Source organism: Peromyscus maniculatus, chromosome 9 (assembly GCF_049852395.1).
Source record: "Peromyscus maniculatus bairdii isolate BWxNUB_F1_BW_parent chromosome 9, HU_Pman_BW_mat_3.1, whole genome shotgun sequence".
NCBI classification, from domain to species: Eukaryota; Metazoa; Chordata; class Mammalia; order Rodentia; family Cricetidae; genus Peromyscus; species Peromyscus maniculatus.
Window position 1 is genome coordinate 84,555,017 of NC_134860.1, and position 24,205 is coordinate 84,579,221.

Sequence of the window (24,205 nt, forward strand, 5' to 3'; positions counted from 1 at the left end):
GGGTCCTCCCACTTGCTCAATAAGCACTCTTAACCATTAAGCCATCTCCAGGACCTCCAAGTTTTCCAATTCTTGTTACTTTAAGGGGCTATTGTACAAATAATGAGTATATGAACTTACTTTGTGAATGATTCATCAGTAAAGTCAGATAACAGAATCAGTATGTACTTGCTAGTTCTGGGTTAGCTTAGTTGATGTAGGATTTATGCCATTAACCTGAGACTCCAAAATCACCCTTCCTCCCTGCTATTATCAAATCCTTCATCTATGAGGTATAACAAGCCATAGATAGTACAATATTAAAAAAAAAAAGACAAATCAATGGTGGAGCACTAGATTCTCTTCCAGAGAACAAGTATTTATTAAGCAGCATGTATGTGGCTTACAACCCTCCATAACTCCAGTTCCAGAGAGCACTCTCTTCTGGCCACCTCAGGTACCAGGAACATATATGGTGCACATATAAGCAGGACGGCAAACACAAAAATTAAAAAAAATAAAATACTGTGAAAAAAAATAGGTAATAGAAGATAAATCATCTGTGCAAGAGCCTTCCTCTAGTCTTAGAAAAACTGAGAAAGAATCAGGGAGCAGTGAGGCACAACACACAAGGAAGCCAGAAGAGAGAACGCAAGCAAGTGAACGTAACAACAAAATGGAATTCTGAGCAGAAGTCAAGAGCCAACAGAATATAAGTTAGACGTGGAACTTGATGTTGTCCGAAACACTAAAAGAGCCCTAAGACAGTGATGGCAGAAACACATGTGCATTAGTCATGCTACAGCATCATAGGAAAGGAAGAGAGCTAAGAGGCTAAGCCCTAAACTGGAGAAGAAAATATTCAAGATAAAATGTGAGAATACTGACAGCAGCTGTTGCTAGGATGCACGTGCTTTTGTAAACAGCGCTTTGAGACAGCTCCTACATTCATGTAGAGTTCTAAGAAATGCATATAGCTTTAGAGTCAAAATTCACTTCCGGGTCTAACCAACACTTTTATAAATACAGTGAATGATAGCTAGATATAGAATCCCAAACCAAACTATTTTAATTCAGATCCAGAGATTGGAACATGTTAGGTTCCCTGTCAAGTCTTAGTGAGCCAAGACTCAATGGCTAGTTTTCAACATTTAAAAAAAAAGAAAATGAAGTAAAATAATAAACTACCTAGGGGCTTTTAAAAAAATCATTTACTAGGTATTTATTGGAAACTAACTAGATACCAGGTACCATTCAAGACACCAGAAATCCACTAACAGATGTTTGAAACAATGATTCTTATTATCATGGACAACACTATGGAGGGATAATAGGCTAATGGAGCAGAATACAATAAATGAGAATGTGGTGCTATTTTATCTGTGTACTCCAATAAAGTTGATCTGAGGATCAGAGGAAAAAGCCAACCACTATAGTAAACACAGAAGTCAGGCAATGGTAGCACATGCCTTCAATCCTATCACTCGGGAAGCAGGGATCCTTCTGGATCTCTGTGAGTTCAAGGCCACACTGGGAACAGAGCCAGGCATGGTGACACAAGCCTTAAATTCCAACACTAGTTAACCATAAAAGTCTGGAGGTCTGTTACAGACAGACTTTTGACTTGACTATATCTGAGCTTATAAGAAATGTACATTTGCTGGGCGGTGGTGGTGCATGCCTTTAATCCCAGCACTTGGGAGGCAGAGGCAGGCGGATCTTTGTGAGTTCGAGGCCAGCCTGGTCTACAGAGCCAGATCCAGGAAAGGTGCAAAGTACAGAGCTGGGCAAGAAGAGGAAGTGATGTAGCTGGGCAGAGAGAGGAAATGAGATTGTAGAACAGAAAGGCATATAGGTGTTGGTTATACAGAAAGTAAGTCTTTTGGATCTCTAGTGGTGAGAATGTCTCGGGCTTCTTTCTTTCTGATCTCTCGGTTTTCACCCCAATATCTGGCTCCGGGGTTTTATTCATAAGTCCGTTTAGCACTTTGTCTTACATGAGAATACAATGGGTACTGTGGAGACGCTCTGGCAGCTGGTAAGGTATCTCAAGTGTGGTTCTATGGAAACCCCTCCCAACAGCTGCCCTGTGAAGAAAGGAAAGGCAACTGGGTAATCGCGAGGAAACAGGCTCTGGGACTACGGAGAACAAGAAGCACGGATAACACACCTAGGGAAAACAAGGTCTAAGGAAGGTGAGCAAGAACGGGATGGAACTTTTAAAAACTACAGCCAAGAGTGCAACTGGTATGTCTGAGGAAGGACACAGAGGCCCTGTGGTTACAGTAGTGTTAGCAAAGTGAGTGGGAGATGATGAACCAGGAAACACCAAGGTGGAGACAGGTTACATGGAGGCTTGTAAGCAGAATTTAAGATCTCCCAATGCAACAATATATTGTATTTTTTACCATTAAGGGGTGGGGGGGAATTAATAGGCTGCAGTTAAAATTTCAAACTTTCAGAAAAACTCACTAGTGTTAGCAACTCAATGAAATAGCATGTTATTTGGGTCATGCTGTGTTTTTATTAGTTCTAATAAATTAAAGAATTGCAGAGTTATTTAATACAGCTGACATTCTGCTAATTTCCAGGGAACATGGGCAACAAAAGCTCACAAGATATTCCATTCAGAGCTCAATGACACTTTTCTTCCCACTCGACAGAGAACACAATTGGCAGTATGTAAGTGATTTTTCTGCTTAATGGCAAGATTTGATATTATTATTTTGATGTAGATTTGAACTAAATGAATTCAATCCTTTGAATAAATGAGATTTATCAAGCAAGAACATGCCTGTACACTTTGGCAGCTTGACTATATCTGAGCTTATAAGAAATGTACATTTGCCAGGCGGTGGTGGTGCACGCCTTTAATCGCAGCACTTGGGAGGCAGAGGCAGGCGGATCTTTGTGAGTTCGAGGCCAGCCAGGTCTACAGAGCCAGAACCAGGAAAGGCGCAAAGCTACACAGAGAAACCCTGTCTCGAAAAACCAAAAAAAAAAAAAAAAAAAAGAAAAAAGAAAAAAAACAAGAAATGGTACATTTACTATGAGGACAAATTAGAAATGACTACACTTCTGTTCATGACAGCAGGATCTACATGCAAGTGTTATTTCTTATTTCTACCCACACACGCATATCCCCATGAATAGCCATTTCTTTCTAACAGTCATGAGCAACTTGCCTGTTTCTCTAGATGTCAGACAGCCCTTCACCCCAACTCTTACTTAGTTTTTGAAACAAACAGCAATAGTGTCATATTATAAAATCACCTCGTACAATTCCCTCGGTCAGGGACTTTAATTTTCCTCAGAGAGGTGGTAACCAAAGGCAAACACAAACAGAACTTTGCTGCTGATGAGCAGGTCCTCTTGGGGAAAGAAAGGGAAAACAGGAAGGTTTGCACATTTTCTCTAGTGTTTCACTGCCTGAGTTTTCTTGCCATTCATTCATTTCTTGCTCAGTCATCTCATCTGGCCCCAAAACTATCTAAACGCCAACTGTACACAACCAGCACCAAACTAGTACCTCTAGTCCTGAACCCCCAGTTTACATCCCAAATGAAGAGATTACCTGTTCATCTGGATTATGACGATTTTTCAAGAAAATGTTCCCTGTGCAAGGCTTCTCTTCATCTCTTCAGGTGGTGACCTTCATCCCACAGTCTGTATACTCTTCTATCCCTGGGATTAGCCTGGATTCCTCTTATTTCCCCAATTGGAAAAGTAGAAAGCCTAGCCTCCTTACACTCAAAATGATCTAAAATCTGACCACTTCTCAACAGTGTCATGGCCTTTAAAGGCAGTCCACTACTCATTCACACCTCAACAATAATAACATTAAAATTGCCACATTAACCTACCAGGGACTTCAAATACACACCTCACCACAATTCTCTCCCCCCACATAGCTGCCAGAGAAACCGGGAAAGCACCAATGTGATCTTTTGACTCTTTGTTTGCAACTCTCCAGCAATATTCTAAGAATGAACCCACACACCTTACCCCGAGGCTGAAAGGCCCTGTTGGCCGCCAGTGTCACCTAATACCACTCTCCCTCACTTCCCACCACTGGCTTCTGGGAACTGAAGTTCTCTGATGAAGTCTCCCTCTGTGTTGCTAACCCAGCTGACTGACTGACTGATAAGACCCTTGTGATTGTGGAGAGAATGTTGAGGTTTGCTAGCCAAATTATCTTAGGCCGCCTTTGGCCCCTAAACAGCCATCTACTACTAACCTCTTTATCTGACTTAACATTGTTGCAATGACTAGCTAAGACTTTTGAAATGTATTGTTAAACTCAGCAAATACTAGCTTCCTCCAAACCTAAACTTCAAATATTATTAGCATCTGAAACCATACATTTCTTACACTGTTCCAACCTGCCTTCCTGATGTCCCCACAATATTTAGTCATTCCATTAGTTTATGGCTTTCATTTTTTTTCTGTAACTTCTTCTACAGAGAAACCACAATTTGCATTCCTGATCACTAATATTTCATCGAATAAACTATATTACTCACATTTACAACAAGAATTGTATTTTGCATCACCATGCTACATCATCAAACATGTTTACCCCTTAAAATCATGGCAGCTGTTCACGGCTGTCTCTATCTGGAACATGCTTCCTCAAAATCATCCAGGTTACTGAATGCCAAGCTCCTGTCCAATCATTACACCTTTATCAAAGCTCCACAACCACTCCAGTGAAACACACTCATTTTTATGCCACCACTTCCTGTGAAGCATTTATTGCTATCCAATATTATGTCATTACACTTTTATTTATGTTATTGGCCCCAATGAAAACAAAGGAAAAATATCAATTAAGAGATGTGTTTACTGCAAAATGTTAAGAATGCTGAGAACCGTGTCCATCAGATAAATGAACAAGGAACTAACCACTGCTGAGTTCATATAAACAACTGCATGTATTCACATAAACAATATCAGATAGTAAGTAGTATAGCTATTAACAGGACCTCAAGGTCTAAAGCTACCAATGAAATCCAAGCCCTTTGGACAACCAAGGCTGAGACTACACTAATGTACAAGCATCTGTCTGGAGCCATTTCTTCAGAATCACCTAATGAGAGCTCCAATGTAGATCAGAGAATTCTGAAATACATCAAGTCTATCAGCCAAGAACTAAGCTCAATTATAAAAACAACCTACACATTTCTCTGCATAGATTTAGTTAACCCAAAAATCATGCATTTTTGTCAGACTACAAATTAAACATATAAAGAAAAGATATTCGGCCTTTGATGAGTTGTCAGCATGGAACTCCAAAGTGTCATGTATTAGAACAATTCACAAATGTGAGTGATTCAGAAGAAATCATTGAGATCTTCTGAAAAAGAAAGAGGGGGAGGTGTTGAATTACCCTTCAATTGACAACAGAGTTTAACTATTCAAACCAAAAGAATTTCACTTTAACTAAAAGTTCAAATATCATTGTAAACTGCTTTGGCTTAGGCAGTTAAATGTGATGGAAGGCAGAAATCAAATCAAAAGAAAAATTACGATCATTAAACAGCTGATGGATTTTAGTTCAAAGAAAAATCAATGGTAACTCAGACTAAGGTAAGTTAATAAGCCTTAAACCAGGAGGAAACTGTTACCCTGCTGAGCTTAGAGGGTCTTGGATCCTAAGAATAGCTTGTCAAGATGGGTACAAACTAAAATACTAACTAAGAGAAATGAACCACAATGGCCAAATGTTTACAGTCTTAGGTGGAGTATAATTCTAAGATTTATACAGCTAAGAATTCCCTTAGGAAATAATAGCTCACCATTCCAAACAAATGTTCTCCACGCACAGTGAAAGATCTGTGGACGAGATTGACAAGGTAAGTGAGCTCGGACACCTGGCAGGTGCTGGAAAGTAGCAGCACTAGGTGGAAGGAGCTGGCAAGAAGCAGAAGACTCTAGCTTCCACCCACTTCAGACAGTCACATTTTATGCACTGGGCAGACAAAACAGACGATGAATTACTGAAGACAAAAGGAAGCAGAAATTATGAAAAGCCAAGTGTATTCATAAAGAAATTGTCTCAGGGGCTGGGGAGATGGGTCAGCAGTTTAAGGGGACTGGCTACTCTTCAAGAGGATCCAGGTTTGATTCCCAGCATCTACCTGTTGGCTCACAACTGTCTGTAACTCCAGTTCCAGGGATCTGACACCTTCTTCTGGCTTTCCTGAGCAGCAGGCATCCACATGCTACAGAAAAACGCATGCAGGCAAAACACTCACACGTAAAAATAAAAAATAAGGAAATTAGATTATGCCGATGCCTTTTGATAAGTTTTAAAGTTTAACTATGTGATGTGTGCTTTATTTGCAACAGGACATTTTGAAGCATTTATGTAAGAAAACTTTAAGGGTCACAAGAAAAGCCTGGAGGTATTTAGCCTGAGATAGGAGTACTTCCTTACAGGTAGCCTCTTAGGATCCCCATTTTTCTCTGTCAGTCTTATCTAAAGGTGTTTCAATGAATCATGATTTTCTCAACAAATCATAATTTCCACAAACACCTTTAGAAATCAGTTCTGCTGAATACCAAAAGAAGTGTCCTATCATGCATATTCATGCACTTAAGCAAAATGGCCTTGTGAATTAGTGAAAGGTCAAGAAATTGTCCACTGAGTCCAGGAGGCAACAGGAAGCACTAGAATGTGTATCATCATCAACAATACCTTTTAAAAAAGTGAGTGTCAAGAACACTTGTTGTTTGAGGCTGGCAAGATGACTCAGAAGGGAAGGAACTTGTAGCTCAAATTTAGTGGCCCAAGCTGAATCATGGGAGTCCACGTAAAGTGGACGGAGAGAAGCAACTTAAAAGTTGTCCTCTGACCTCTGCGGCTTAGAATATTCATACCCCACACGCAGTCGTAGTTGAGTTTAAAAAACAGTTCTGTGTGTTTTGTTGTTTGTGCTATGTCTCTGCCCTCCTTTCTGTTTAGCCCACCCCAGTTTTCTTCATGGATTCATGTAATCAATATCATATGTTCACTAAGTGCTAGAAGATGAACCAAAGAAGTTGGTAACACAATGGTCTAAAAAAGCGTTCAGACTCTTTCTTGTAAACTGACACTTAGAATCCAGTGCAATAAGACACATTCAGAAATATGCACAGGGTACTATGGCAACAAAGAGGAAAGATGATGGATTTTATGTAAAAGAACAGAAATGTTAACAGACATTTTCCAGAGAGAATGTCTCAAAGGGTAAAGAAAGGAAATAAAACACACTAACAGTGCAGAGTGTGTTGCCTTCAGAATGTGGCAGATTGTTTGGTGAAGATGTCACAGAGCCAGAAAAGGATGGCCAAAGAAATGTGGGTTTCTTCTTCAGGTGGGAAAACCCTGTCTGGATTTTGATCTCCATCCAAGTATATGGGAAAATAAATTTGTGCTTTTGAAAGCTACTTAGGTATTGATAATAACTTAGAAAGTCAATGGTAAGCTAACTGTGTCTAATTTCATATGGAAATGGAGATAGGAACAAATGAATATGAACAAAATACTACTCAAGGCCAGACAGCCCGGGAGAAGTAGCTAAGACTTTTCTGGACCACAGTGCTACAGTAATATGCTGTCTTTCAATGAATACACAAAGATGTGTGTGGGTTCACTTTTTACTGGAATACTAGATGATGTCAATGCAAATGATTAAAGGAAAGTCATAATATAGGTTATGAAAGTCTAAATAAGAGCTTAAAAACAGTGTAGCATGAAAATAATCTTCATTTTGTAGTAAAAGGAGTTTCCGAACAAAGCACTTTTTAAAGTATTCATCTGAACATTCATGCATTAGTAATACAAAGTAATAGGAACCCAACTGTTAGGATGACAATTAGTGTAAAATGGGGTATATGCGTGGGGGGGTGGGCATTCAGTGGGCATTCACATTGTCTTCAATGTTCTTACATTATTTATTTTCGAACAAAAATATTATGGTTTATTTTAAAATAACATTTTAGTGCACTGAGCTGTACAGGAACTTTATACAACATTTTACAGAAGAAATGATAATAAAAAGAGACCTCTACCTCACAGGGTTTAAAAGCCCTGCCCTACAGTGACACCAAATGGTAGCAAATCAAAATACAATATACAAATAGGACATCTGTGTGATTCAATCTCCTATAAATGTTAGATTCCTTTGAAGAGCAGGCAGATTAGCAGAATTAAATAATATGGAGACAAATACTCAAAAACCCAGTTTTTCATCAAAGAAAGTCTAGTACACCAAGCTTCAAATGCAAATTTTTAGGTCTCTTTCCAAACTTCAGCTAATCTTCTGATCCTGGTGAATATTTACATAAATCATTTTCACACAGTTAAAACCATGCCACTGTGAACACAGTGATTTTACCTAATGGCTTATTGATCAAAGAAACCTTGCAAATATATGAAACACTCATACAACTAAGGCAAGTTACACTCCATGAAATCGACCTTTAATAAGAGGCTCTAGTTCAGGCTGATGGAAGAAGGAAAAAATGTAAAGCAATGGGCACCTGATCCCATTAGCAAAGTTTCTAGGGAATATATTTTCATTCCTTACACTGTAAATAGGAAAGAAGCTGATAAGAAAGGACACTACTGCATTCCCAGAAGAAAACAGTTTCTTAATGAGACATGTTTAAGATTGTACATAGAAAAGAACTTTTGAAATTAAGAAAATTAATCAATATTCAATGTCCTATTCTAGAACTGAAACATAGAGAACAGAATGGGAATTGGTCTTATTCATTAAAGACCAATCCAAACAGTCTCAAGCCACAACGCAGAGCTTTATGAAATATTATTGGCCAGAACCTTTATTTCTTAGCATTCAATGACACCTTGTTCAGGTTATTAGAAGTGATACTGTTCACATACTAAAATCTGTTAGAAACCATAAAAAATACTCAAAATATCAATAAGTTCTGGGATATGAAAATAACAATAAATAACACTGTATTTTAACTTCATGTTTTAAAATAGCTACAAATCCCAGATATTACTTCCACATAAAAATGATAGGCAAAGCAGGTGATAGATAGGCCCATAATTTATCAGTATAGTGGTACTTTACAAATACATACAATAACTATGCATTGATTACAAATAAAACTTAAAAATTTTCAATTAATGCTTAGAAAGTTAAGAACTGGGTATAGGGCCTGGAGAGATGGCTTTGTGGTTAAAAGCACTGATTGCTCTCCAGGAGAACTGGGTTCAGTTCCCAGCACCCACATGGCAGTTCACAGCTGTCTGTAATTCCAGTTCCAGGGGATCTTCCACCCTCACAAAACACCAATGGACCTAAAAATTAAAATAGAAAATAAGAAGAAAGACAGGGGGGGGGGGGAAGGAAGGAAGGAAGGAAGGAAGGAAGGAAGGAAGGAAGGAAGGAAGGAAGGAAGGAAGGAAGGAAGGGAGGGAGGGAGGGAAAGAGAAAGAAAGAAAGAAAGAAAGAAAGAAAGAAAGAAAGAAAGAAAGAAAGAAAGAAAGAAAGAAAGAAAGAAAGAAAGAAAGAAAGAGAGAGAGAGAGAGAAAGAAAGAGAAAGAAAGAAAGAAAGAAAGAAAGAAAGAAAGAAAGAAAGAAAGAAAGAAAGAAAGAAAGAAAGAGAAAGAACTGGGCAAGAAGTTCAATGCTATTCTTGTTCATGCTTAGGAAATCAGAGGTTCTGAGTCCAAGGTCGAGCATTATGCACTCACTCACTCTCTAAGAAGCATCTCTACTACCTATGAGCACATGTCACTACATACCACACCATGAATGGCCAAGTGCAGAACATCTTGGAAGCTGTCTTGTTCGTGCCCATTCATAGCAGAGGATGGAAAATTAGTTCAAAAGGCGGCCTAGTATGTGTATTACTATAAACATCAGCTGAAGAGCTAAATCCTTAGTACCATAATTAATCCATGTCTACTATATGTTCAGGTAAATTCATAGTTGGAAAGACAGGTGGTATTGGCACTAAAATTTTTTCTTCCATTTTCAAGAGAGAATAAAATGTAGAGATGAGAATTTGTATTATCAGGAAGATGGAGAATTCCTACAAATCAAATAGGGTTAAATCTTCAGGAATATAAAATGTGATGGGAATCAACAAAATAGTTAATATATCAACAGATATTACAGTTGGTCTCAACCAAAACCTTGAGAGGAGATTGCATACAGTATTTCTAATGGTCAATATGTGTACCAGACATGTGTTCTAACATGATATAAGAAAATCCATATATATATTTGGTCCATACTAATTTGTCTGTTAATGACATTGGTATCTAACAATTTGACTATGCTAATTTTGCACATGAATTTCAAAGATTAAATGATACCAATGGAAAACAACTTCCATGAAGAGCTGAATCTTGTTTTTGCATAATTCTTGTAGAACATTGAAGTTCATTGTGTAATGCTAACACCTTCAGTGAACTTGTTCATCATCTGATGTTTAGATATACACTTAAGAATGCTATGTATCAAGTTTATAATTGGTATGAATCAGAATAGTGAATTTGCATACCTATAAATCTCACAAGTAAGCAACATAACAAGACTTTAAAATAACTTTTGTGAAAATGGATAGGTTAGCAGGGGGTCCTGTGAGTCAGTAGGAAACACAGCACAATTGGATGGAGGGCATAGGGGTCTACATAGCAAACTGCAAGTGAACTAGGACTCGTAGAGAGACCCAGCAAAGAAGGAGAAGGCGGCAAGCAGAACAGGGAGAGGGCAGAGGGGAGCACTGTATCAATCCTAAATTGCAGTGTCGGTCTGCAGAGGCCAAGGGAAGAAACAGGACAAGAACAGTTACATATGGCACAAACCAGATGAAAAAGCAAGAACTGACTCCGTTCAAGGCAGGCAGAAGACGAGCTAAGATTAGCGCGCTCCTTGACTAATTCCTTAGTTCTGACCTGCGATGATCACTCAAGAAAACAAACAGTACTTTAGGGAACATTAAAAGGTAAATATGGCCAGGCGGTGGTGGTGCACGCCTTTAATCCCAGCACTCGGGAGGCAGAGCCTGGTGGATCTCTGTGAGTTCGAGGCCAGCCTGGGCTACCAAGCAAGTTCCAGGAAAGGCGCAAAGCTACACAGAGAAACCTTGTCTCAAAAACAAACAAACAAACAAACAAACAAAAAAGGTAAATATGTTTTCATGGTCAGATAAAAAGTCAGAACTAAGAACTTGAGATAACTTCAAGAATCTTTTTAAAATTTTTGTGCAAAAATTAAAATCAGTGTTATAGGCAAGATTATAATCAGTTTCCTAAAGTCATGAAACTATCGTTCGTATAAAGTTGATAAGCTGCATGCTCATTGCTCCTTAGTAAGCCACCAAAGATCGAGCTTTAAATTCAGACAGAAGAGAAAATACCCACCACTCTCTGATGTCTAATATACTTTGTCAAATGAAACTCTTGCAATATACAGTAGTTCAGGGCTTTAGGATGGCTTTCCTTTTATTGAGTGGAAAAGGACAGGTACAAGGGAGACAGGGTGATGTGAGGTCTTGGGGGAAGGAACCAGACTGGAAAGAGTTAAAGATAAAAGATAAAAACAATTCATTTTTCATCAAATTCTGTACCTAACTAAACTACCTAGAAGCTGAATAGTGCAGTCAAGAAGAGTGACAACGAGCACACAGTGGCAGCACTGTCCCCAGCATCCATAGGAAATGCTTCCAGCAGCACATACTTCCCACGGCATCAGCCATTTGCAAAGACGTATGGCCAAGCTTGGAATGTGCAGCACTTTCATACACTTGCTATCAACTTGATAGGACCTACAACCACCTGTGATTCAATTCTTTGGACTTGCCTAAACAGGCCTTTTCTAGACTCCTTTACCTGATATGGTAAGACACATAACAAAGACGAGCAGGATCATTCTATGAGACAAGGTCCTGGGCTGAATTAAAGGAAGAAACGAACATGCCTCTCCTACTACCCTCTCCTCGTCTCAGCTCAGTTTCCTGATTGAGGATAGAATGGAATATAATACAAGCTGGTCTGTGCTTTCTACTGCCATGACTTCCCCACCATGGTGGATTGCATACTCAACCTATCATCCAAAAGGAAGACTTCCTATTGTCTAGTGTCTAGTCACACCAAAAAGAAAAAATGTCAAAGTGGAAAACCCAATATAAACTATACAACATCTATTCTAAATGGTTATTTTAACTGGCTCTGGGATACTTTTGATGTGTGTGTGTGTGTGTGTGTGTGTATGTGTGTGTGTGTTTATTTGTAAAAATTTTATAATGAAGCTTATTAAAAATTAAAAATAATTAAAGCGTATAAGTTACGAAATTTAAAAAATCACAAGACAGTAATAATGAAGAAAATTTGCTTCATTCCCTAAGTTTAAAGGAAAGAGCCGACAAAACATTAAATATGGAGTGCAGATAGGCATTAAAACAATTAGCCAACTTCAATTGTCAACAAAATATCAAATATAACCCCATTAAGTCCCAGAGGCTATTAATATAACCTAAGATATAAGCAAAAACCAACATTGCTTTTTAAAAATCCCGACTTTAAGATGCAATTAGGAAGCATTTTTTGCATTCCAAAAGAATCTGGTATGATGCAGCAACTGTGAAAATCCATCTTTTTCATTCCGTAGGCCATTAGCACAGTAGGAATTGGACATGGCTAGCCTCACACAGAAATGTTAAACTGACTCGATTCAAGAGAGTGATTCGTTCTCTTAAGGGTTCTAGAGCTTAAATTTTTTCCCCCAGTTTTCTTTGGTTCAAAATTATATCAAATCATTCTATTATAATGCTATTGGACACATAAATTGCATTGAAAGTTGTAAAAGGTATGGCCGTGAAGAAAACTGTTTAAGGAAACACTAAGTAACAGTGAAAAAGAATGTCATTCAGGATGACAATTACAGCCAAAAGACGAAGGATCCCTTAGTGCTAGAAGTGAGCAGAGAGAGAGTTTCATATTAAAATTAATTTTGAACTTTGAGCTGCAATGCAGCTTACTGTGCAGACCACCAAGTGTTTTCACCTCTAGGCCCCAGCTCACGAAAACCGAAAAAAAGGGAACAAGATCATTATTGAGACAACTTGATGAGATTGTTTTCAAATGAATTCATTTTGTCTCTCATTGCCAAGAATAAGACAATATTTCTAATTTCAGAGTCAAAACCCATGAGATGAACTCAAGTGGATGATTAAAATGAGAAATGGACTCTTGCAGCTTGTTAGAATGCATAGATTCACAATAAATCACAAATATATCATATTCATCAGAAGTGTGCTTGTTTCACATTTTGATATGATATACACAATTTACAAATACACTTTTCAAAAGGTCTTTAGAGTTCATCTAATTCCCAACTTTACTTTAAATATAGTATTTTAAATCAAGACAATTTGTCACAAATATACTTCCAGGTTAAAAGAAAAACAACAAGATGACCATTAAATGCTCATAAGAACCGTGTTGTCAAAAAGCTTTCTATTTTCTCTCTCTTGTTTGGCACAATGAAAACTCCCACCAAAGAGACTTAGGAAAAAGACACACAGTACTCACCATAACAGCAAACTGCTCAGGTACGCACAAGTTGTTATAGTCACTTCTGAACTGGGACAATGAATTCAATTGCTCTTCATCAGGAAGATGCTTTAGTAAGTTCTAAAAATTAAAACAAAGGAACAGTACCTTCACTACATGCAGCTCTCCAAGTTTGGGAAAATTAATCAGTAAACTGTGGAAAGGAAACCAGTCAAGAAATTAATCTTATTTATTTCTAGATAACCTCCCTTATCCTAAGCCTTAAGCAACAGGCCGCTCAGCTTGGAAACAGTCAATTTTCCTTTCCTCTAACCCAGAGTTATTATATATTCAAATCAAGAACTACTGAATATTTATTTGATTAGCTTATAATTGAGAAAGGAGAACTCAACCTATACCAAAGGAACAGCTTTCTCACCTGGATAAATATGATCCATTACATTTCAGCTTTAGGGAATTGAATGTCAGAAATCTCAGGCAAAGCCAAACATATTTCAGCACTTTACTCAAGGGGATCAAAGAAATCATAAGTTGCTACCGAAGGCAAGGGAAAGAATAGGAAAGGAATGAAGGGAATTTTAATGCAGTGCTTACAAGAATGAACTTAGAAGGACCATGTTTTAATAAGAAAAACTGAAGATGCCTTTAAAAGTAAGTTTGCTGATGGGGAGGAAATATTTAGAGGCAGTGGAAACTTAGGATGCAGAACCTTGCAGATGGAGTGCACATGCATATATTGACCATGTATCTGCCTGCATCTACCATGGTCTAGATCCATGGGTTCTTTCAGCTCTTTGGGTCTTTTAGCCTTGTATAGCATTTCTAACTCACACATTTAACACAACCATTTTAAAAAAAGAGCTGTCCTCTCCTGACAGAATTCAAACATATGAGCAACCCCATGAACAAAACGTACAGAAAGCCTTTGTTTCCAAAGACAGTGCTATCGATAGTATACTAACATGAAAACTAAGGGGAGAAGAAAGGGGGAAGGTGGTCACAGTTCCAAATTATGTCAGTAGACTCAAGAAAAATAACAACTGACTCTATAGCATGCTGTGTATGTCTCTTGACTGAAGCAAAACTCGCCCAAAGTATTACTGGTTTAAAATAGCATTAGAGGGTGTCATACATCAAAAGTAGTTACATCAAAGAGCATGCCATTGGCTCATCTCTGGAGAAAACCTTGGTTGACTGGCTAAAAACAAACAACAATACAAAAAAAAAAAGTGAAAATATAAGAACACCCTCAGAAAAAGGTAGTCATTTTTAATCCTAGAAAGGTGAATGCAAGCATTAAAAGTACATGATATTTTCCACATGGATACAAATTTCTCTTATTGGAAGTGCCTGAGTAAAAAGCTGGTTATTTATCTTTGTTCTTCAGTTCAAATTACAGCCACACTGTCAAATTCCTTATTAAATGGAGCCACTCAGATACTCAGCATTTTCTAGGATGTTCATCATATCTCAGTAAATATTTTATTTATTGTATATATGGTTATATTTTATTCTTCTGTCAGAATATTACATATTTTCACCTTAGTATGTGGGTGTTCGACTGAGAAAAACTCATGATTGGCAAGAGTACAGGCTCAACCTTCTTCTGCTTATAGTTCCTTACTAAATTCCCCATGAACATTGCATAGACACAGCAGTTTCTCATCAGCACTCACAGGATAATTCTAGAAAGAACACCACTATGTTATTTAATTATCCTGTCCTCTATGCCCATGTCTTGAGTCTCCATTTAAGTACCTTTGGCCTCAAATACATAAAAGATTATGTTCGCCCAATCCAATTTCTAGTTCTGATCAATCTCAACAAAGCTACACCTATCTTGCATTATAATTACACATGTAAATGTCATTACTGCTGATAAAATATAAACAACAAGGTGAAGTCTCTGACAGATGCTCATACAAAGCCTTATGTGCAGTGTGTACAATAGTGTTAGCAATGCTAATGTGTGTTGATTTTGAATACATGAAGAATGGTGTGCAAAAGTTGCATAAAAATAGACACACTTCTGACACACTGCACATGAATAGCATGTCAAAATGAAAGGACAGTGAACATGCTAAGAAAAATAGTGATTATTAAAAAGTAATGTCTTGCTTCTACATTCAAGCTAAAATGAGTGAATTTTTTAAGTTAAATGCACAACGTCAAATAATATGAAATTCCTATTTTATAAGGAATATATATATGTATGTATATATATGTGTGTATATATGTGTGTGTGTGTGTATGTATGTGTATATATATATATAAAGTTTTTTTTCCCAAATCACGCACTGGCTTTACATTTATTAAGTATGTTATAAAGAACAATATCACCTAGATCCAAGATGTGCTTGTCTCCTCACCCAACATCTATGAATATCTGCTTATGTGGCAAAGGAATAAAAAATAAAGTTGGGATTCCAGTTACCATCAGATGGCCTTAGTGTGGATTGAACAGCCCGGAGTATCAGTGTCTAGTGTAATATGAGGGGGAGGGGAGGGAGCCAGTGCAACAGTGACAGGAAAATATGATCATGCCAAAGAGGAGAGGGGCACAGCCACAGCCACTGAAAAGACAACAACAAGATTCTCCCCTATACCCTGCCGAGAGCAATCCAGACCTGCTGAATCCTGACTAGAGCTCAGTGAGCACAATGGTGGACTTCTAGTTTACAGCAATGCAAGAGGATGAATCTCTTACTGTAATCTGGTGAATTTGAGGTGAATTGAAACAGCCAAAAGAAACTAGGAAAAAGAAAGAAAGAAAGAAAGAAAGAAAGAGAGAGAGAGAGAGAGAGAGAGAGAGAGAGAGAGAGAGAAAGAAAAAGAAAGAAAGAAAGAAAGAAAGAAAGAAAGAAAGAAAGAAAGAAAGAAAGAAAGAAAGAAAGAAAGAAAGAAAGAAAGAAAGAAAGAAACTAGGACATTAAGAAATTATTCCAAGTTGGACCTGTCTGGACACTAATTACAAAATGCAAGCGACCTTTTTCCTTTCTCTGGACCACAAAATGCACATAATTATCAAAAGCATCCATGTAATCAAGTTAAAAGCTACTCTGTAAATATTTAACAAACTCATTACAAGAAATACAAATATGCATTACGTAGAAAAATTTTCTTAAAGGAACTAAGCATCTGCTCTCAGCAAGAAACCACATACACAATCAAAAACAAAGAAGAAAATCCAGTTTTTTGTTTTTTGGGTTTTTTTTATTTTTATTTTTATTTTTATTTTTTTTTAAAGAAAAGACAGGCTACAGGGGGAAAATACTGCTTTAAAAAAAGTGGTTGAATTGGGTAGTTTGAGGTCAGGCAATTTGGTGCACAAATAAACTCAAAGAAGAACCCATTCCAGCACATGACAAAAAAGAGACAGGAGAAGTAAAAGCAGGAACTCCAGAGGTATCAGTTACTGATGAGTAAAAAGATCTAATATAATTTAACCATTGTTCACAACTATAAACAATTCTTGGTGCACTATCCTTCCATTCCCCTGTGGAGTCCTGCAAGGCCTCCAGAGTGCAGAGATCACAAGCAAGGGACACAACAACTGTCTTATGGTGTCCTTACTTTGCCAAAAATAGTAATTATATATTATTATGAATAATTATATTATATATCATAAATGGTAACTATATATATTTTACATTTAAGTATGTATTATAATTATTATTTTAGGACTTGAAAGGGTATTCTTGTCAGAACATAAAATGGTAAATGGAAGAATCTCTCATCACATAACATGTTTTGATTGTCCAACTTCACTTTCAGTCTTAACCGAATGTTTACATATTAGACCCCTTATATGCAGTTTAATAATTTTGGTCACTGACTACAAAATGTTATGGTCAAGATACATTTTTCGGAATCTTCTAGCCTTTGGAATGAATGTGAGGACCTTACAAGCAAAGCCTAGGTACTGTGGAAGCACACAATGCCAGGAAGAATTGCATAGAAAGCTAACATGAAACAAGGATCCTTTACTCACTTTTACCAAATAATGGTTCAAAACTCCATAAGCCAAAAGAAAACACATTCAACAAGGCTATAAAAACAAATTTAAATTAACATGCCACTAGTCTTAACTGTAACAAAAACAAAAGCATGTATGTAAAGTTCAACAATTTGCCTTCAGAAAGTCATTGAAAATAATTGAAATGTAATCATTTTGATAGCATTATATTTAGCTGCAGTTAAGAGAAGAGGCAGAATTTTATCTCCTGGCAATGCAGAAGTTATGCTCAAACTAATTATGCAGCAATGATTTTCCAGTTGAATGATTTGGGTAAAGAATTTTGCTTCACTTACAGATTACTATTTAATGAGAAGCTTACAATGAAATATTGGAATTTAAGCAACGTCTGTTTACCTGAATCATAGACTCTGACAATTGTGTTTCATCCACTTCCAATATCATCGTCTTGATTTCCTCATAAGGCACCCGGAAGGAGCTCAGGAAGATTGCTGAGAAGGGGGGAAAGGGTCATAATGTAGAAAGTAATAAAGAGAACCTAGATGTAGTTCTATCTACATAAAATCAGAGTACATACACATTTACTAGAACTACTGGGGAGCAAAATTCATTGGTGCATTCTATGTTCTCCTCCGGGTTCGAGCTGGTGCATAAGAATCCATCTTGGTTTACTGAGCAGGTGTCACAGCTGACTTTGAAATCCGTAATTATTTATCAACCATCAGAATAGTACCAACTTTCAAGTGATTTCAAACAACTTAAATATGTTTGATATGCCATAAAAACCATCATGTTGTAATGAAAATGATAAAATCCCTGTATATGCATTTAATGTTTGACTATGCACATGTTATTGCCTTATATAATATTTTCCAGCACTAACTAGCTCAAAGACAGCCATTATCAAAACAATTAAGCAATGCATTCCCATTGTACAAGTACTAGCAGCACAGTACAATTCAAAAATACTGTAGAAAATATGATAGAGAAATAGAATTGCATTTAACTAAGTCTTAAATTTTAGAAACAATTTTAGAAAATAAAGTTTCACAATTAATTAACTGTATGGATAAGGGATGATAATATATTACTGAGAATTCCCAATGTTACTTAGGTTTTTCTTTATATTTATTAATATACATATATATAGTTGTATAATCTAATAAATTTTCAAGAAGAGATTTTAATATACATGCTATTATTTCCTATGCTTTAGATATAATGCTTTTGCCAGTGCATCCCCCATTACTCTACTGCCAGGTTGTCAGGTTAAAAACTGAGGTCAGTTCTCAGAAGTTCATGGTGGCTCATGTCTTTACACTTAGCACTGAAAAGGCAGTGAAAGGATGTGGCAAGTTTGAGGCCAGCTTGAGCTAATCGGTGAAATGTCTCAAAAACCAGTCATTTCTTGAACACTCTCATGATTTGAATCTAGTAAAACTTGTTAAGTTTTTGCTTACTAGACTTGCAGTGACTGAAAACAATTGCATATAAACATACTAGGATTCATAGAACTCTAGAACCATGAACTGTTTCTGTTTTGAATAACCTTTTCATCATTGGGAACAAGGATGTCTTCTGTGTTCTCACTATCAGCTTTATTTCCATATTTTTGACCCCAAGAAGTCACAAGATATAGAGGCCTATTATCAATATTCTAAAAGAAGGACAAAAGAAGTAGGTGATCCAAAAGATACAGTTACTTAGGAATTAAAAGTGATAGCTTACAGCAGTGTTATCTAGAAAGCAAAAAAATATATAAAAACCATATGAACACAAAGACCAATAAATGAACAATTGAGAGGATGAGAATAGAATGCAATCATAATAAAATGCACTAAACTAATTGTAGGAGATGAACTAAAAATGAGTATTAATGACACAAAGAAATAAAGCAACACAGCAAATAAGCTCATCTCTGGATGGAGAAGCACCTCCTGAGGACAGAGGCATGGAGAGTGGAAAAAGCAAGCATGCTCTTAAGTAAGCATAAACTTAAGACAGAAGGCAAGAAAGATGGCGACAGGGAGATATGCTTTATTAGTCAGTTTTATTTTCCCTTTAACTACAAGTAAACATATCTGAAAAGGAAATGCTGCAAGTTTTTCAAATCACCAAGACTAGACACCATTCAAGTTCTAAGACCGTTATGTTGAATTGGGGAAGAGTAAGTTGGCATGGACTCCTAACATCAAATATGTGATGCAAGGTTTACCACATGCAGCTTCCATCACAACTATCAACAAGGAATCTAGATTGGCAAGTGCCATGGTAAATAACTCACAGGACTTTGTTTATGAAACTCCCTAGTAGCTATATTTAGAGTGAAGACTGTCCCAATGTTACCCAAGACAGTATGAATCAAGTACAACATTCAGTGAATGAAATCCTATGCTGTCATAGCTGAATGCATTAACGTGGTTTGAGTCTATTTATGTAAAATTCAGCACTAATTGATACCACACTTAAGTGTTTAAGAGCAGGCACAGAGAACAGTCATAACAATAAAAAGGAAAGTTAGTGCTTCATCAAAAACTCTGGATAAGGAGGTTATTTCACATAAAGAGGCAGAGCAAAATGGAGATGGTTATAAATAAGCCTCTAAAGGATTGTTGTTTTCTTTAGTCATGGGTGTTGATTGTTAAATTATATCGCATATTTTATAAGCCTCTCCTAAGAATAATTAATACATACCATAGCAAGATATCTAATATAACCTTAAATGAATAATATAAAAGGAAAACACATTGGGCAAGGGAGACACTACAACATACAGGGTTGGTCTCACCCACGGAGGCCTTGGAGGTCTTGTGCTTTGTCCTGTCCTCCTGAGAGGCAATGTCTAAACCCAAGGGTCATTTTTGGTAGTTGAAGGGAATTTTTGTTACTTGAAGGTCCTGGGCTATACTAGAGAGTTGAGGTTAACAGTGTGATTTATGATGTAGGTTTTGAGCAATAGAACCAGCTCTATTTCTGAAGTGGAAACTAAGACCAGTAAAGAAGGGATGAACTATAATAAAGTTCTAGTAAAATCTAAGAATACCTAGGGTGCTTCTTTTCTGAGCAATACTCTGAGCACTGTGTCAACAACTCCCCAGCTAAGGGAGTGGGAAATTTCAAGCCTGGGTTCCCCTGTGTTCAGCCCAGTCACCTTTTCCAGGCCTCATTTATATCAACTATTTTACTAACATAAAGCATATCCCAAGCTATAATACCTTCAGTGAATTCTAGATGTCCTTTTTTTGTTTTTTGTTGTTGTTTTTTGTTTTGTTTTGTTTAGTTTTTTGTTTTTCGAGACAGGGTTTCTTTGTGTAGTTTTGGTGCCTATTCTGGATCTTGCTCTGTAGACCAGGCTGCCCTCAAACTCACAGAGATCCGCCCGGCTCTGCCTCCCTACTGCTGGGATTAAAAGCATGTGCCACCACTGTCTGCCTAGATGTCCTTTTACTAGATTCAGAAAGAACAAACAAACACAGCTCTGCTATAATGACCCTAAGGTTAGTGACCCAGGAGAACTGAAGAGAACCCAATGCCTAAACTCAACTTAAAAGACTGACTTTACAAAAGTTCATTCTTTAAATGATTAGAGGTTACTGAGAGTCACATGAGGAAGATTCAGTTGAGGGATCCAACAGGTGCTGGAAAATTAACGCCACCATTTTTGCACACCTGTCTTTCTCCGAGTGATGGGCAGACGCGAGGAAGCATGGGCTCAGGTAAGGGCAGCACTCGGCGTTTGTGATCAGTTCTGTGCGTGCTCACTGAAACTATCTACAAATACATCAGCCTTTGCAGTAATTTATAGATTTCAGGGATTTTTTCTATAAAGCTCTCATTCTCACTTTAAAAGAATCTGTCAGAATATACAAATCTTATAAAATTCTTGAGACTTCTCTGGATTCTGGAATTCTGAGTAGTTGGGCCCTAAGTCATTGCCAAAACTTTCATGAACTCAACACAATAGAAACAAGTCACCTGTGAATAAGTTAGGTAACAAAAATGAGTGGCTTTTAGATGTTGCCTCAAAGATGGACAGCATATTTCAGTGATGGGATAGATACATCACTTGTCTCTTTGATAACATTGAGAAGGGAATATCTCCACGTCAGTGTCAGCATTCTACTACCAAGTACAGTTTCACTCCAAGCTGTTTCATTCTGAACCAGCTGTTACTGCAGAGACCAGATTCATCTTAAAGTTCAATACCTCAAGACTGTGCTTTATAAACAGAAAACAACTGACTCCAACTATCCTTTTAGTGGCAATTAGAAGTTGTTAAAATATCATAGTGTTTAAATCAGAATACTTGGCCATAATCTGAAAGGGTGACAATAATCCTTTAATGGAATACACCCAAATATGTTGTGATGTGGTTTTCTAAAACATGTTTGTCAATTAAAAAACTTAGAATAAACACCCTCTATCTAGAGCAATCAACATGAAGCGGATCCGTCTCTATGGCAATAATGTGATTTTGTAACCTACAAACAGGAATGCACATATATTTTACAAGCATTATACACATATGCTATATATATATGCCCGCGAGCACACACACACACACACACACACACACACACAAAATATCTATTGTCAGAATAAACCACCTAAATTCAAGGTTTTGATCTGAAAATCCACCAGGTTCCCTATCTATAATGTCAATGCTGATAGTTATCTGGTGGGCTGTAATAAAGTGAAATAACAAACATGGAACTTGCACAGAAAGACCATCAGGAACGATTATTATGGTGGTTTACTACTTCTGAATACATGACATTTTACTACATGCTCTGTAATTTACAACAAAGAAACAGTTCTGTCCAGAATGTCAATTATCCAACCTTAAGAAGAATACTTAGACTAAATTATCATAGCTGATCCATCCAGGAAGTACTGCATTCAAAGAGTTCCTTTCAGAACCATAAAAAGGTCATTTTAAGTCAAGATTAACAATTTTAATGCCAGATGCAGATGGTTTTCAAAACATGATTAGTTTTTTAGATTACACGGTAAAACTTTGACAACATCCAATTAGCATGCAGTGCTTCAATGTAAGAAAACGTTACTGCAGTTAGAAAATTCTCATATACACATATCATATGAGACCCAAAATTTCATATGTATGCACAAAAATATCATTTCCAGTGAGGGGGAAAAAAAAAACATGCCACAGTAGAGAGTCTGGGCAGTATAATCTAATCATCTTATTACAAGGATAAACAACTCTGAAAGGGACCAAACCAACAATTAAATGTTTCCACCCAGAGGTGATATCATCTTCATTTATATATTCACTGGCTCACACATATCACAAGATGATGGCAATATTAAATAGGCAAAAATATGCAATTAATCGATGCCAAGAAAAAGCAGACTGAATATTGGCGAGTAGCATTAATGCCACCATACTAGCCCATAAGGATCTAATCTTAGCCTCTACTGGAGAAAGGCTTACCCTCTGCTATAGTGAGTGTAGAGAATCAATTCAGAAACACTAATAGAAGGACTATAAAGTCTACCTTTTGCACATATTGTTCTCATATAACTCTCCTTAATCAATGGCATGGAACATTATCCTTTGGCTGGAGAACTGTTCGGTTCCAATATTTGCAAAAAGTTCACTTGAGGCATGTAACAATTGCAAAGCAGACTAAAAGCCATGTTAACACTACTCATCCCCCTAGATTCTTCATATTATATCCCTCTTGCATCACCAGAAAGTAATATACAAAGGTGAAATTATCTCAGCTCCAAGTAGAACTCTCTTTGATGCATTTAAGATGCAGTAAGAAATGAATTAGGGACAAAATTATTGCCTTCTTTCATAATAATTCAGCCAGGAAGACAATTGAACACTACGTATTTAGCTCCCATAACAGTAATTAAATCTAAAATATTTCCATCAGTGCTTTTGAGGAAAAGGCTTTGAGCTACTCAGGTGGGATAATGGAATTCATTTTACTCCTCATCTTTTTTTCCATTAATATTCTAATATTAATATTAATACTGTCCTGAATGATCAAGTGTCACAAATAATAGATATTTGGAGGAGTAAAGGAATAGATAGATTATGGATTCTTTTATCCAAGTGTGATGTCATCACCTGAGTTCCCTGTCTTTAATGCTTGAAAAAAGAATTTTAAAGAGTAGTTCCTGCTGCACTTGTGGTAGGCAGAATCTCACCTTAAATTCTTTTCTTATTTTCTAGTACATATTAATCTTCTCAAGAATTTAATCTCATAATTTGCATGAAGAAGAGTTATATTTGAATTTAGTATTCAAGCAAAGAAACTACAATAATGGAAAACAAGACACAAAATGAGCAGATTTCAAGAAACAATCCACAGAGACTCGATATGTTAATGATATTCATATGTGATACTTACAAAGGTTCTGAGCAATTTTAGGATCTAGAAATTTAAGTTCTTTAATTCTTTTCTTAATAACTTTCTTCTCTTCAAAATCATTTGTATTCCTTTTTGCTGTAAGACAAAAGAGATTTATACTAGAATCAGTATAAACTTCAAGGGCAAAACAGCAGGAAATGAACTTTTTTCATCAAAAAAGTTAACATGTATGTATACTAAACCACACAGTAATAAAAATACATTATCATCATTTACTACCCTGGACTTAACACTGCTCCAGGGAGACACCAGTGGCACCTTAGGCTTGTAAAATTACTAAGACTGAAGGCCAAAATGGAAAGC

At 36.9% G+C, this 24,205-nt stretch overlaps 1 protein-coding gene across 4 annotated transcripts in view; it reads right to left on the reverse strand.

Annotated features, from left to right (window-relative positions):
• The window catches only part of Diaph3 (diaphanous related formin 3), a 482,159-nt gene that overhangs the window by 229,845 nt on the left and 228,109 nt on the right, over nucleotides 1–24,205 (reverse strand). For all 4 annotated transcript variants that reach the window (XM_076545449.1, XM_076545448.1, XM_076545447.1 and 1 more), the window contains 3 exons: nucleotides 23,882–23,977; nucleotides 17,892–17,986; nucleotides 13,538–13,639 (listed from right to left, as the gene is read on the reverse strand). In XM_076545449.1, the coding sequence (XP_076401564.1) occupies nucleotides 13,538–13,639; nucleotides 17,892–17,986; nucleotides 23,882–23,977 (293 nt within the window). The remainder of the gene's footprint in view (nucleotides 1–13,537; nucleotides 13,640–17,891; nucleotides 17,987–23,881; nucleotides 23,978–24,205) is intronic.